This window comes from Parasteatoda tepidariorum, chromosome 1 (assembly GCF_043381705.1).
Source record: "Parasteatoda tepidariorum isolate YZ-2023 chromosome 1, CAS_Ptep_4.0, whole genome shotgun sequence".
NCBI lineage: Eukaryota > Metazoa > Arthropoda > Arachnida > Araneae > Theridiidae > Parasteatoda > Parasteatoda tepidariorum.
The window spans coordinates 103,974,397-103,988,805 of NC_092204.1; the positions used below are offsets into that span (position 1 = coordinate 103,974,397).

The window sequence follows — 14,409 nt, forward strand, 5'->3', positions numbered from 1 at the left end:
CCCTCACTTTTATATTTCTTATATATTTAATTCTAATTTAAGAAAATGTATGACAACTAAAAGCATATTACCACTCCAAACTGGAAGACAGGAGTTGAGTTGGAAGAAGTGGGGAGACCAAAATTGAAACCCCCTGGAGCTTGTTTTCCAAAAGCGGGAGTTGTTGAATTTCCAAACATCGGCTGAGTAGGTGCACTACCAAATGCAGGCACAGGCATTTGAGTAGAACTAGCTGCTGGTTGAAGAGAGTTAACAGTTTCTGGTTTATTTCCAAATGCAAAAGCACTACTAGCAGCTCCACCAAATCCAATAGTGGGTGCACTAGTTGCAATAGTAGGCTGGTTTCCAAACTGAAATGGCACAGCTGGAGTTGATGATAAATTATTTTCAAAGGTAGTAATTGAAGGCTTGGCAGTTGAAGCACTTCCTATGAAAGAACATTTGTAAATTTTTAAAACATATTAATATTTATCCTTTTGCATGATAGAAATAATAAGACTAAAATATTCATAAAAACGACTGCCACTGATAACACAACTAACATTTATATCAACGACATTTTGATAATCAGAAATAGTAGTTGCACAGATATAACATTTAAGCATATTTTTTAAATATAATTTATATTCTTACACAATACAATGATAAAATTTACAATAGATATAACAAAATCTATATCATATACATATTTTTTCCTGTTTAAGAAATTTTTTTTGTTTAATTTTAAAATTATAATTAAATTAGCTTTTTTGTTGGATATAAAACATTGTCAAAAAATAACTTAATACATTCAAAGGATGTTATAGATATGTTCTCATTTGGCCAAATGCAAAATTTTCAATCAACTGGACTAAAAATAGCAACAATTTGGTATTTGGGCAAACAAATGATTTATTATCAATGATATTAGATTTCATTAAAAAAAAACGAATAAAATAAAATTGTCCTAAATATTTATTAATCATAAGAAGTAATAGCATTTATTAATTGTTAACAAATTTAAAATAAAAGTATAGCATTATATTGGTGAAATGGTTTACTATAGAGCAAAGAATTCAAGAAAAAAATTTCAAACTTTGTAGCTGTTTTTTTTTTCACTTCAAATTTTTGAAGGTTTTGATATAGAGACGTGATACAAAATTCTAAAGACGTTAATAAATTACATGCATTAAATGCACTTTTTTTGTAAAAGAACAAATTTAAAAAAATTTTCTTTCCACTTAATATAAAGAAAATAAAAATCAATTATTTTTAAATTTTACTGTTTTCATGCTGTTTCGTTTTGGTCTGTTTTCTTACCTCAAATAGTATTGATCTGTCAAGAAACAAGTTACATCCTTAACATCTTTTAATTTAAATGTATTTAACTATTATTATTTTAAGTGTATTAATTTTCGCTATAAAATTTGAAAGTAGCAAAAGTAGAATTGCTTTACAATTTTAAAAGTTCCATTGAGGATTCCTAATTCATTATTTTACACTAGTACATATTTCTCTTAAACTTAAAAGTGACACTTAGTATTATAACAGCAGTTCACACTTTTGCATCAATTGGATCGCTTAATTACACGCAAATGATCTGATTAAAAAACAGTAAATAATTTATTTTAATTAATTTCTTACCAGAACCAAATGCAAAAGATGGTGTTGATGCAGTAGTTGCCTCACTTTTTGCTCCAAACACAAAATTACCAGTAGAAGATGCAGGTGTTGCACTGAATGTAAAACCAGTTGAAGCAGCAGTTGTTGTTGAAGGGGCATTGAATGTAAATCCGCTTGAGGGAGAACTTGTTGTAGCGACTGCTTTGAAATTTAGGGCACTGGTGTTTGATTTTGCATCATTGGTTCCTTTGAATGTAAAACCTGGTAATTAAATTCATTTTGTCAAATTAAGTTGATAAAGCAAGACAAAAATAGTATTTGGGTTATATCTAATTATAAAATAAAATCAGTTTAACTCATACAATGCTAAGATATGATTGAAACTCACTTAAGACACTTTATCAAGCATTTAGTTTAAAATATACCTTAATTTGTTTTTGTTTTTTAAACAGACTAGGACTGATTTTTCTAGTTGTGTCTTATTTATGTAAAACATTTAAGATAACTAGCAGTGGCACTAAAAAACACTTACTGTTATTAAAGTTTAACTAAAAAATTTAATATATATCAAAATAAGTTATTCAACATTTTGTGACAGGATTCGGAGAAGATTTAATAAATGGCACATATTTCCCACTCCCTGCCATTTATATTTTTTGTTCATAAAGATTTTAATGAATATTCACACCATTTGCATCTTGATTTAATGTATTTAAATTACAGCTGCAATTTGTTCTGCCTTTTCTTCTTTTTTAATTTTTTCAATGTGGTGTCTTGTTACTGATGATTTGTATCGTGTTATTGATATGATTTATTAATTTTTTTTTTAGATATATACAATTTATTATTGATAACTAGTCAATTTTATATCATTTTCTGACACTTTATTTGTTAGAATACAGAGGATTGAGTTTATTACAAGAATAATTGCCCTAATAAATCAAATACCCAAAATGTGCAAGAATTCAAACTCGAGCAATACTAAATGTAATGAAATATCGTGATGCAAAAATCATTACGATTCCTGATCTAAACCATCAGTGCATGCTACTCAATAAATACAATATTAAATTTTGAAAGGAGACTATTACCTGAAATGCTTTTCTCTTGTCGAAGAGTACCACAAGATGAACATGTAGTTTTATCACTATTATTTTTCACACGGCAACTAGAACATTCCCAAGATGCTTCAGCAGATGGAGCCTACAAAAATGCTTTAAATCAACTTTTGTGTTCAAATAATAAAAAATTATTAGTATTAGGTTAAGCTAAGACTGTAATTAAGTTATTTATAAAATATTTCAAATTCAGCTTAATGACAGCTACAACAAAAAAGAATATTCTCATTTTTCCAAGTCTCTTTTAAAAAAATTTCTCTATTGAATTTTTAACACTCTAATTTGCATACAAAAACTGTTATTCAATGCATAAAATCTAAAAAGTTATTTGAAGTAAGGAAATGTTAATTTATTATTTTGAACAAATTTATATTTCGATTTAACCACTTAACAGTATAATATTTGCATTAAATTATAATAGATATTGTAACTAATACTTTTAACCTCCAAGGTTACTTACATAAATAATAATACTATCACTTATTTGCTGCAAAACCGTACAATTCTTTATTCAGCGAATATTAAATCCAAGGGGGAGAATACAAATTAGATATTTTGTGTTTTCTCTGGCTTATAGGAACCTTTAACGAATGATTTGTGGTAAAACAAATAGATGGATAATTTTTAATTAAACAGCTATTTCTAATAAAATTTTTTGCATATTAACTAAAAATAAAGATTTATTCTTTCAAACATTAACCACTATCTTTTCACTCCTGTCGGATTGACAGGGTGTAGTTCCATCCCCTATTTCTTGCGCCTGTGATATTTCTGGGCAGTAGGGTTCAACATCAGTAATGTGCCAAAAAGATATGAACAATCTATTTCTTTTGTTGGGAATCATGTTTATTTCTTCATCTATACACCAGGTGGCAGTACTGGAATTTTTGTAATGTTTAGGGATAGGTTTTTAAACATGTAAGCTAAAAATTAATCCAAAAATTAAAAACATATATATTTTTCAAATTACATATAATAAAAAAAAAAACCTTTTAAGATCATATCATTATCATCAAAATTTTGTGCAACATGAACTAAAAAAAAATTTACATTGAAATATTTCTAGCAATTTAAATCAATAAAAAAGTAAGTTAAGAAAATATATTCTACTATAATATAAATTTTAAACTTAACAAGTTTCTCTAAGAGAAATTATGCTGATAGGATTACATAATTGCATACCTGCCAACTTTTAATTGTTTCAAGGAAGATTTTCCCCAGTGGTAGCAAAATAGAATTTGAATTACAAATTTTAGGTAGAAACATACGCTGTATTTTGAAAAAGCTGATGCACACTTGTGACACTATTACACATTAATATAGACGCTTAAAAATATTGGTGGTCAAAAAGATATTAAATTAAGTTTATAAATACAAGGAATATATAGAAAGCATACATTTTACTACCACTCCAAATGCGTAAAAGTTGGCATGTATGTAATTGTTTATTTTTAAACATGTTATATTTAATAAGGAAACCACATTTTTACACCTTGTAAAATACTAAAAAGAATATAAGAATATGAAGTACAGACTTACATTAGCTCCAAACTGGAAAAGAGGATTTGTTTTGGAGACAGTCGGAGCAGCAAGGTTCAGTCCTCCAGATGTCCCAAAGGTAGACATTGCATTACTAACAGCAGTGCCAAACACTGATTGTGAAGTACCAAATGCAGGAGATGAAGAAACTGTAGGTTTGATAGAATTGTTTGATTCACTTTTAGCTGCTCCAAATGTAAAAGTGTTACTAGCAGCTCCGAATGTGGGAGCAGTTGTCGTTGCAACAGATGATTTACCAAACTGGAAGGGCGCAACAGCAGCTGCAGACAAGTTATTTTCAAAGCCAGTTGTTGAAGGCTTAGAAGTAGAAAGAGTGGCTACAAAAAAAATTAATAAAAATATTTATATAAAGTTAATTTATAACCTGAGTTCAATCTAAGATCCCAATGCCTCTTTTAAAAAATATTTATGCTCAATTTAATTTTTTTTTTGTTAAAAAAGCATAATTTTATGGAACATTTTTTCTAGATTGTGAAAAATTTCAAAATATAAATCTTAATACAGTGTATATAAATCTTAATCTAAAGACTTTTTTAAAACCATTTATATTTACTTAAATTATTTTATTTTATAACCATTGTGGAACAGCCAATCCAATTTTGTGTTTTCGACTACTAATGATCAACTCCGTAGCCTTGTAATAATTTAACCAATTCAGAAAAGGGAATTCCTGGATCAAGTATAGGGAGAAATTTGCATTCATGGAGGACTTATTGATGGAACTAGTCTGCATTTGAGCTACATGGAGAAGAAAAACCATGAAATCCTCCAACGGTTAGCCTGACGGCAAGAGGACTCTAACCTGTGATCTGTCTACCAATGAGGATGTTTTACATCACTGTGGTCGATGCAAGCTGGATGCGGAATTCGTATAGATCAGCCATCTCAATCGTCATTGGAAGGCGAAAGCTCTATCCAATGAGCTATTATGGTTCGACTTTCAACATACTGCAGAACTGGCAATAGCAGCATTTGCAGAGAAATAAGAGGAGTATTTTTGCCATCAATGGATATTTTCAGGGGTGATTGTGACAGTGATAAACCCTGAAAATTTTATATGTAAAAACTCAATTATTTTACATACAATATGTAAAATACAAATAGTTTTAAACACATATTTGGAACTGCATGTTAAAATTAATTAATAAAATTGATTAAATAATAAATAGAAATTAAGCTTTTGTTCTGAATGTATTTCTAATAGAATTAGTGTCAATAAATTTTTTATTCTAATAATTATTAGATAAATTAAAAGAAATTTTAGTTTTCAATGAAACTTAATAAATAGTTCCATGTTTACAATCACTTTTTTTTTTACACAACTAACTACATTTCAATTGTAATAAAAACATACATATAATTTTTAAACGTTTATAAAATTGTTCATAATTTTTATTACACGGAGTACTTATATTGCGCAACTAAACTGACAGAAAGTTTAAAATTAATTTAAAGTAAAAACTAAATATTTTATTAAAAATAAAAAACAATAAATAAACTCAGAGGCTCTATTAGTGCTCTCATCAATGTTGAGGGAAAAAATATTTTTTAAATACTTAGTACTGATTTTCTTTTATTGTTTTGGTAAGTCCATACTTTAACTTCTATGATGCTGTTGCTCAACTAATGTCTAATGAATTTAATGCCATGGTATCACGTGATAATGTTTTAGTTAACTCAACAATTTGTGGAGCTAAAGAAAAAGGAATTGAATATGTAGCCAAAAATGACAAAACTAGAGTTTCAGCCCTAGATTTTCGTGTGGCCAAATCGACAGTACACGGTTCATCAGTATGAGTTAGACGGTTCATCAGTAGTGAATTTAAAATCTGGGAATTCCTAACAGATTGACGACGTTTTTAATGAATAACTGTTCCAAAATGATTCATCAAAGATTTAAACCATTCATTGTGATATTTCATTAATGTATTGCACGTAATACAGAAATATGTACCGTATCACAATCTTGCCACACCACACATTGATTTCTTCTTCCAAGATGTCTTTTTTAATTAACCACTCAAAACAAAATCTATTTTTGCAGTTTTTTTCTAGATCACTAATATCAACTTTTTCTGTTAAAAACTTCATAAAAAATGTGATTTATGAAATGACTAAAAAAAAATAATTTGCATGCCGAATATACAACAAAAAATATTTCACCAAGGAAAATTCTTACACTTGCTGCTTAGTAGTGCAGCGTGCAACTATAATCTAAAAACCTACAGCCTCTACTTTTAATTATAAAAATTTTCGCCAAGCAGTAATGATTTCCTCTCCCCTTCTGAACACAAAAAAAAAGAAGAAACGAATTCTGTCTTTCTCGCACACTCTGCACCCCCTACCCCAGTCTTACACTACTGCCCCTAACCTCCGGCAGGCGCCTTCAGAATCCTTGACGCATAAGGATTGCTACAAAAAGAGCGTTTATCACTATTTGGAGAACTTTTTATTCCTGTCCATTTAATTTGCGATTTTCTACAAAACTGAAAGGTAAGCTGCCAATTCTAACCTGCAACAATAACATGAAAAACCAGGAATTCCGGGGTACCTCCGGACCACCACAATCACCCCGGTATTTTACCACCAATTGCTATTATTATTTATTTTTTTAAATTTCTTCAACAAATACGGAGAAATTTAGGAATATACGGGTAAACAGGAAACTTGGCAGGTATGCCTATTTGGAATTCTTCATTAAGGGGTCACAGTGCCCAAAAAATGACCAGAACATCAAAAAAAAATTTTTTTATTGCCTATAATAAAACTTCAAACTATTTCAAATGCACTGAAAAAAAATCATCTCTCCATCTAAATTTTTTAAAAAGTTATGAATGATTTTAGATTGCCCTAATACAGAAACTTGCTTAGCGGACAGACTTTAAAGTGCGTTTTCTCATAGATAAGTTTGTGTTTTAATCTCAGTTAAATCCCTAAGGAATTTCTTCTATTTAAGATAAAGTTTTGAAGTAAACTTTTTTATCTCAATCATAATACACTTATTTGAACTGTACATGAAATAAGCATTTTATGAGATATTACAATTTTTACAGCATGTTATATACAGTGGTACCTCGAGATACGAGTGCCCTGACATACGAGTTATTTGAGATACGAGCTGTCAAACGAGTGAAGTTTTGTTTTGAGATACGAGGAACGGCCATGCAAGCCCTTCTCGTCCTCGACAATGCTCCTGCTCACCCACCGAACCTCGAACATGACATTCACAAAGAGTTTAAGTTTATAAAGGTTTTCTATCTACCACCTAACACCACTCCTATCATGCAGCCCATGGATCAGTAGGCGATTTCTAATTTTAAAAAGCTGTACACTAGGCACCTGCTCAGGCGCTGCTTTGAGGTGACAGAGAACACAAACCTCACCCTTCGAGAGGGCTGGAAGGACCACTTTAACATCGTGATATGCCTCCGGAATATTGATCAGGCCTGGTTGAGTGTTACAACGAGGACCTTGACCTCTGCATGGAAGAAGCTGTGGCCTGAGTGAGTCTGTAGCCAAAAATTGTGCTGTCGCCTGTGTCTGTAGCTTCGAACCCAAAGTGCCAGTGGAGGAGGAGATTGTGTCTCTGGGAAAATCCATGGACCTGCTGATGGGTGAGAGAGACGTGAACGAGCTCACTGAGGAGCACTCTCAGGAACTGACGACCGAGGAATTACATGAGTTACAGTTACAGCAGCATTCGGGGGTTCTGCAAGAAATTAGTTTCGAGGAATAGCCAGAGGTGGAGGAGGTTATCTCTACAAGTGAGATAAAAGAGTTCTTGGGAATGTAGGAGAGAATTTCAGTTTGTGGAAAAGAAACACCCCGAAAAAGTTGCAACTGGTCGTACATTGGAGCTATTTAATGACACTTGCCTAACTCATTTCTGCAGCATTCTGAAAAGGAGGAAGGAACAAACCTCTTTAGACAGTTTTTTTTATAATCCGGCTAAAAAAGCGAAGACCAGAGAAGAGAAAAGCAGCGACTAAAATTAAGCACACAGTAGCATTTAAGTTGTGCGTAAGTTGCACTTAAGTGACCAAAATACAAATATGTATGTACACTTTATAAAACCAGTTTTTTTTGCTTTACATTCTCTTTTATTATGTTTTTATACAATATTTGTCATTTATAAATACATTTTTCTTATTCAAAAACAAGTAACAAAAACAATTGGGAGGTAGCATTTTTGGGGCAGGAACGGATTAATGGTATTTCAATTTATTTCAATGGGGAAAATTGCTTTGAGATACGAGCAAATTGACATACGAGCAAGGTTACGGAACGAATTAAACTCGTATCTCGAGGTATCACTGTATATCTAACAGGACCTTTTTTTTGCTACTTTTTTACACAATAATCTATAAAAAATAGTCTAATTGTTATTTCAACAAATGAATACACAAAATTGTTAAGATGAATATTGTAATCATTAAGAAGAAAACATTTTTTGAAAATACGTTAAAATAAAAAAGCCTTAGGGATTTAAAAATGTCGAATTTTTTCAATTGTTTTTTAAATTTTTAAAAAATTAAACAGTTTAATTACTTTTTTAAGATAAATTATTGATTATAAGTTAAATGAGCATGTAAAGCACCCACAAAATGAAGGATTATACCTTTATTTAAAAAAAAATGTTGCAAGGGTACTGTGACCTCTTAATACAAATATTTAGTTATCTAATTAAGATTTGATCTTGATTAAACTAGATAACAAGATTTCTATACATATATCTTAGTAAAAGAATTTTTTTTTTTAAAAAATATAATCTAGTTTTACAAATACATGTATTTTTTGCTTTCTATAGTTAGCAAAAAAAGTTAAAACATAACACATAATTTTTTATAATGTTTTTTTGTTTAATTTCATATGGTCAGAGCAGTATATTATAAAATTCTTTTGGAATAATTTCAAATAAATGAATGGGAATCGATTATACTCTTTACTTGTGTAAAGCAAATTAAGAAGAAAAAAAATTTTTTTCTTTGAAAATGTGAAGAAAAAGATATAATTTGATCACAAAATATTTAATTTTACCTGTGCCAAATTTAAATAGTGATGAAGCTGTAGAAACAGGCTCACTTTTGGCACCAAAGACAAAAGTACCAGCAGAAGGTGCATTAGTTGTAGCACCAAATGAAAATCCAGTACTGGTAGTAGCAGTAGTTGTAATTGCAGAAGATACACTAGCAGCATTAGTTGTTGAAGATGCACTAATTGCTGAATTAACTGTCAAAGATGTAGTAACAGCAGTAGTTGTTAAAGATGCAGGAATAGCAGCAGTTGTTGTAGAAGATGAAGCAACAGCAGCAAAAGTAAATGGAGAACTGGATGCACTGGTTGTAGAAGGCATATTGAAACTTGCAATGCTATCTTTAGATTTTACATCACCAGCTCCTTTTGATGGGAAATCTAGGTAAGAAAAGTAAACAATTAGAAATCCACAGAATACTAATTGTATTCAAATACAACAGGTATTCAGTAAACATGTTTCTAAAAATCACTATATTTTAGCTTAAATAAGAATTTTTCCATGTTATTCTTTTATGAAAACTTTAATTTCTTGGAATTCTTAATTTGGTTACACAAAATAAAAATTATTAATGAATAATAATTGTTAATTCCTACGTTACATGTTTTTAAACAGTAAGGACAGCTGCGATACAGGGGTCAAACTTAATATAGATTTTCTATCTGATGGTGCAGCAGGTCCAAATTTTTACATTCCATATCGTATTTTTTTTCTTCTTCACAATAACACTATAGGTAATTTTATTTTACTAAAAAGATTGCTTTATAATAATAGCAAACCCATAAATATATTATACCTTAAATAAAATATGGGGAAATTGTCACAGTTTTGCAAATTACGAAAGAAAAATAATAAAAAAGTCAGTGAAGCTTTTTTCTACAATAGGAAAATATTTAAATTATTTTCATAATAATTTATAAAGTTTTTTTTTCCATTTAATTATTATTATTAGCCCTGTGGCAGAATTTTTTCGGGCTTTCTGCGACAAACTTCCCTAGCATTAATAATATATTTAAGATACTTTCAATNATAGGAAAATATTTAAATTATTTTCATAATAATTTATAAAGTTTTTTTTCTCCATTTAATTATTATTATTAGCCCTGTGGCAGAATTATTTCGGGCTTTCTGAGACAAACTTCCCTAGCATTAATAATATATTTTTAAGATACTTTCAATTATAAAAATTACTAAATTAAAGTAACAGAAACGTTGTGCTTACAGAAGATAGTATAGAATAAAAACGTATAGAAAATCTTAATTGTAAAAGTAATATATTTTAAAATTCTAATATTATTGGCACTTTCTTGCATTTCATAGGTAGAAAAACGCCCTAATTATTTCCCCTTTCTAATTTTGTAAATTATTACAAAATTTAAAATTCATAAATAAATTAAACGATAGTAAATTAAAACTTGTACATAAATTAAAAATCGTAAAATTCATGCAGTAATTCCAAAATAAAGATAGACGGCAAAATCATGCGAATGGGACTAAAATCTTTCTGCAAAAACTCTGCAATGTTCTGCGACGATGTCGCCGCTATTCTGCCAAGGGGATTATTAGTAGTATTATTTTTACTAAATGTGTGCATTGATAGTTCAAAAAATAATAATAAAGTAGATGTAAAAAAAATAATGCAGAATCTTGAAATAATATTCCCTGACATTAGTATCAAATCAAATAGAAATTCATATTGATTTCAGTTAAATTAAAGAGTTAAAAGAAATATATAAATATTTTAGAAAATTGCTTTGACTTTGTTTAGTTTGAGTCGGAATTAAAAGATAAAACTTAATTCTTTAAGAGAATAATTTAAGAGTTAGAAAATTAAGTAAAAAAATTTAAGAACTAATATTGCAGTAATTAAATTTAAATTAAGGTTGATTTACGAAAGTCATTAATTTGCTTCCCCTAAGACAGCGGTCGGCAAACTTATTAGCCAAAGAGCCAAATATGAACATTACAGCAATTTTTAAAAAAATTGGGAGCCAAATCTGCTTGTTTAGTAAACTTTTATTACACTAAATAAGTAGTATACTAAATAAAACTAAATTTCATACTTAATAAATATTTATTAATGCGAACAATGTGCTTGCATCTCCTTGGAAAGTTTGAGTAAGTCAGGTTTGTATGTTGTTGTTTTTAATTTTAGGCATGATTCCAAGTTCTCATCAATAAGACGACTTCTCGGTTTACTCTTGACAATGTTCATACTTGAAAAAGTTTCTTCGCATATATATGTAGAACCCAAAAGGGAAAGAGCACCAAATGCAAGCTTTCTCAGCTGATCGTAAGAGTAAGGAATACTATTTATTCCAAGCGTTGAAAATGATCGTGTCTTCCTTCTCCAGGTCATTCAAAGCAGACCACTTGTGCTGTGAACTAAGATGAAATTTTTTCTACTCCAATATTTCCATTTCAACACAAAAACGTTCGAATTTAGACAGCCATGTATCTCCTTATTTTTTAAATCCAGCAATTGTGTTTCAAAGCTACCAATGTCAATTTCAAAAGGAGAAAATTTCAACTCTGTTATCGTAGCATTAAGAGGATTTTTGACAAATGCTAAAGTTGCTCTGCTGTTTTTAAATTCCTGAAACCAGCTGAGAAATGCTTCCCTCATATTTAAAATTATTGTTTTAAAATGGTGTTTATCAATAGAGGAATTATTTTCTTAGCAATGCTTCAGCAGGCTCGGAAAGTGAAACGATGTTTCCCTTTCAAAATCCAGAGCAAAAATGGATAATTTGTTTTCGAATGTTATTACTTTTTCTAACGTCGAAAAAATTAAGTTTCCTTTCCCTTGTAGTTTACGATTAAGCTGATTTAGATGAGACGTAATGTCTACCATGAAATAGAAGAATTTTAATTTATCAAAATAAGAAGTAATTTTTTCTTTACCAAGTTTTTTTTTAAATGAAAATATTATTGCTCCTTCCGTGGATATTTGCGCCAGAGCCGCACTTAAGGAGCTAAAGAGCCACATGCGGCTCTGGAGCCGCACTTTGCCGACCACTGCCCTAAGAGAAAGTGGGCTTCAGATTTTTCTTGGCTCAGAAGTTTAACAATGTTAACTAATGAATAGTTGGCTGCAAATAACGCTAATAAATATAATTTTTTCTACCATTTATAAATTTCAAAACTCCAAATATTTTTAAAAATATAATTCCCACAATTATTTTTTGTACAGAATTCATTAAAACGTGCTAAAAAGATCTTACAAAATAATTATATGAATGGTTTATTGGGAGATAAGAATATATTAAAAACTTGCAGCAAATCCAATTTTTTTTTTATTATTGATTCAAAAACAGTATAAGCTAGGAATGGAGAATCCTGTGGCAGAATTTTTACTGGCTTTCTGCCACAAACCTCTCTAGTGCTAATATCTTTCTGTGAGATACTTATGATAATAACAGATATACATGTTACTAATTTAAAGTAACAAAAACATTTGTGTTTACAAAATAAAAAACTATGATTGGATAAAATAAAAACTTTTTTAATTGAAAATGTAATATTTTTTTTATTCTAATATTATGATTAGCTCTATTTTGTATAGGGTAACACAATAGTTATTTCGTTTTTTAGATTTGGTAAATTGTATAAAATATAATGGGATTTGCCTTTTTAAAATTGAAACTTAGTAGCAATAACTGTCGAAAGAACTATTGAAACACGGCATCGATTAAAGAGGATATCAGGGCAAACTGAGTGTGTGGAAGATCAATTTCTTGAACCCGCTGTTCGAATTTCGCATGCCATAACATCAGTATTTTTTAAAAAATCACGAGAATATCAATAATAACTGAGCAATGAAAGACATTGGGGTTTCAAAAAACCAAGTTAAAATTCCTGACAATAATTACAGAAAAAATTATAAAAACACTACACACATTTACAATGGAATTGGCACAAGTTGCGAGCGTTAAAGTGAAGACTCAAATGCATGACTAAAAATTTTCATGTGTGCAATATATTAAAAATATTCTATATATATATATATAAAATTAAAATTTGAAGCCAGTAATTAGAGCATTTCATTTCCCTCCAATACATGAGAAAGGCATCTTTTCAAACTAATTCAACAGGAAAAAGAAGAAAAAAATTAAGAAAATTTCAGAAATAAAAAGAAAATCTTTTACTTTATTTTTCATCACTCTTAAATGAGAATAAAAAAATTAACAGCATCTCTTTCCCCTCCAATGCAGGAAAAAGGAGTCTTTTGAATATAATTCTACAGAAAAGAAAAAACATTTCAAAGATTTCAGCAGAAAAGAAAACCAAAATTTCTTACTCCCTAAAAGAAAAATCTTACTGCAAAAACTCGGTAACATTCTACAATATTGTCGCAGAACGTTAATGTATTCAGGCGTAATAATGTGAATGAATTTCATATGCTCATGAAAGGGATCTTAAATTTTGTTTTATAAATTTTTACTATTGTAATATATTTTTATTTTTAACAGATATGCTAGTTCATTAAAGAAATCTGTAATATCAAATGAACTTTTTCTGTGTTAGAGCAAAAATCATTATCAAAAAATTTTAGCAAAGTAAAAACTAATTTCTGAAAAAAATATTCTGAAAAAGGTATTTAAATGTTATTGAAAATGATAAAAAAAAAAATAAACAAAAACAAAAAAATTTGGGAGATATTTCAAACAAAAAAAACTTTTGGAGAAGTGTCAGAATGTTCTGGAAAGCTGTTCTCTGAGAAATTCCTGTTCCCCAAATGTAATAAGCCACTGCGAAAATAGTTTAATAATTTCTTATAAGATGGATGAAATAATTAAACATAAAAGGAAATGATATGGTTATTAGAACTATGGTTTAATTAAGTTATGTAAAAATACAAATTTCTTATAAAACGATGCATGCTTTTAAGATGAGAAACATTTAAAAAAAAAACCTGACGCACTACCTGACGCACTTTTATTTTCTCGGAGACTGTCGCAGGATATGCACTTTGCTATATCACCTGAATTTATGGTAGGACAACTAGAACAATTCCAAAGTATTTCTTTCAAAGGTAAATCCTAAAAGAGAAAAACAAAAATTTTTTTTCAAAATTTTAATATCTATTCAACCACA

General features: G+C 29.4%; 1 protein-coding gene across 5 annotated transcripts in view; it reads right to left on the reverse strand.

Moving 5' to 3' along the window:
* LOC107449794 (nuclear pore complex protein Nup153) overlaps window positions 1-14,409 on the reverse strand; it is a 64,272-nt gene that overhangs the window by 7,506 nt on the left and 42,357 nt on the right. For 3 of the 5 annotated variants that reach the window (XM_016065455.4, XM_071184567.1, XM_043042344.2), the window contains 6 exons: window positions 14,240-14,354; window positions 9,318-9,692; window positions 4,260-4,597; window positions 2,694-2,805; window positions 1,624-1,863; window positions 72-427 (listed from right to left, as the gene is read on the reverse strand). In XM_016065455.4, the coding sequence (XP_015920941.2) occupies window positions 72-427; window positions 1,624-1,863; window positions 2,694-2,805; window positions 4,260-4,597; window positions 9,318-9,692; window positions 14,240-14,354 (1,536 nt within the window). The remainder of the gene's footprint in view (window positions 1-71; window positions 428-1,623; window positions 1,864-2,693; window positions 2,806-4,259; window positions 4,598-9,317; window positions 9,693-14,239; window positions 14,355-14,409) is intronic. The other 2 variants (XM_016065459.4, XM_016065467.4) reach the window with 2 other exon arrangements.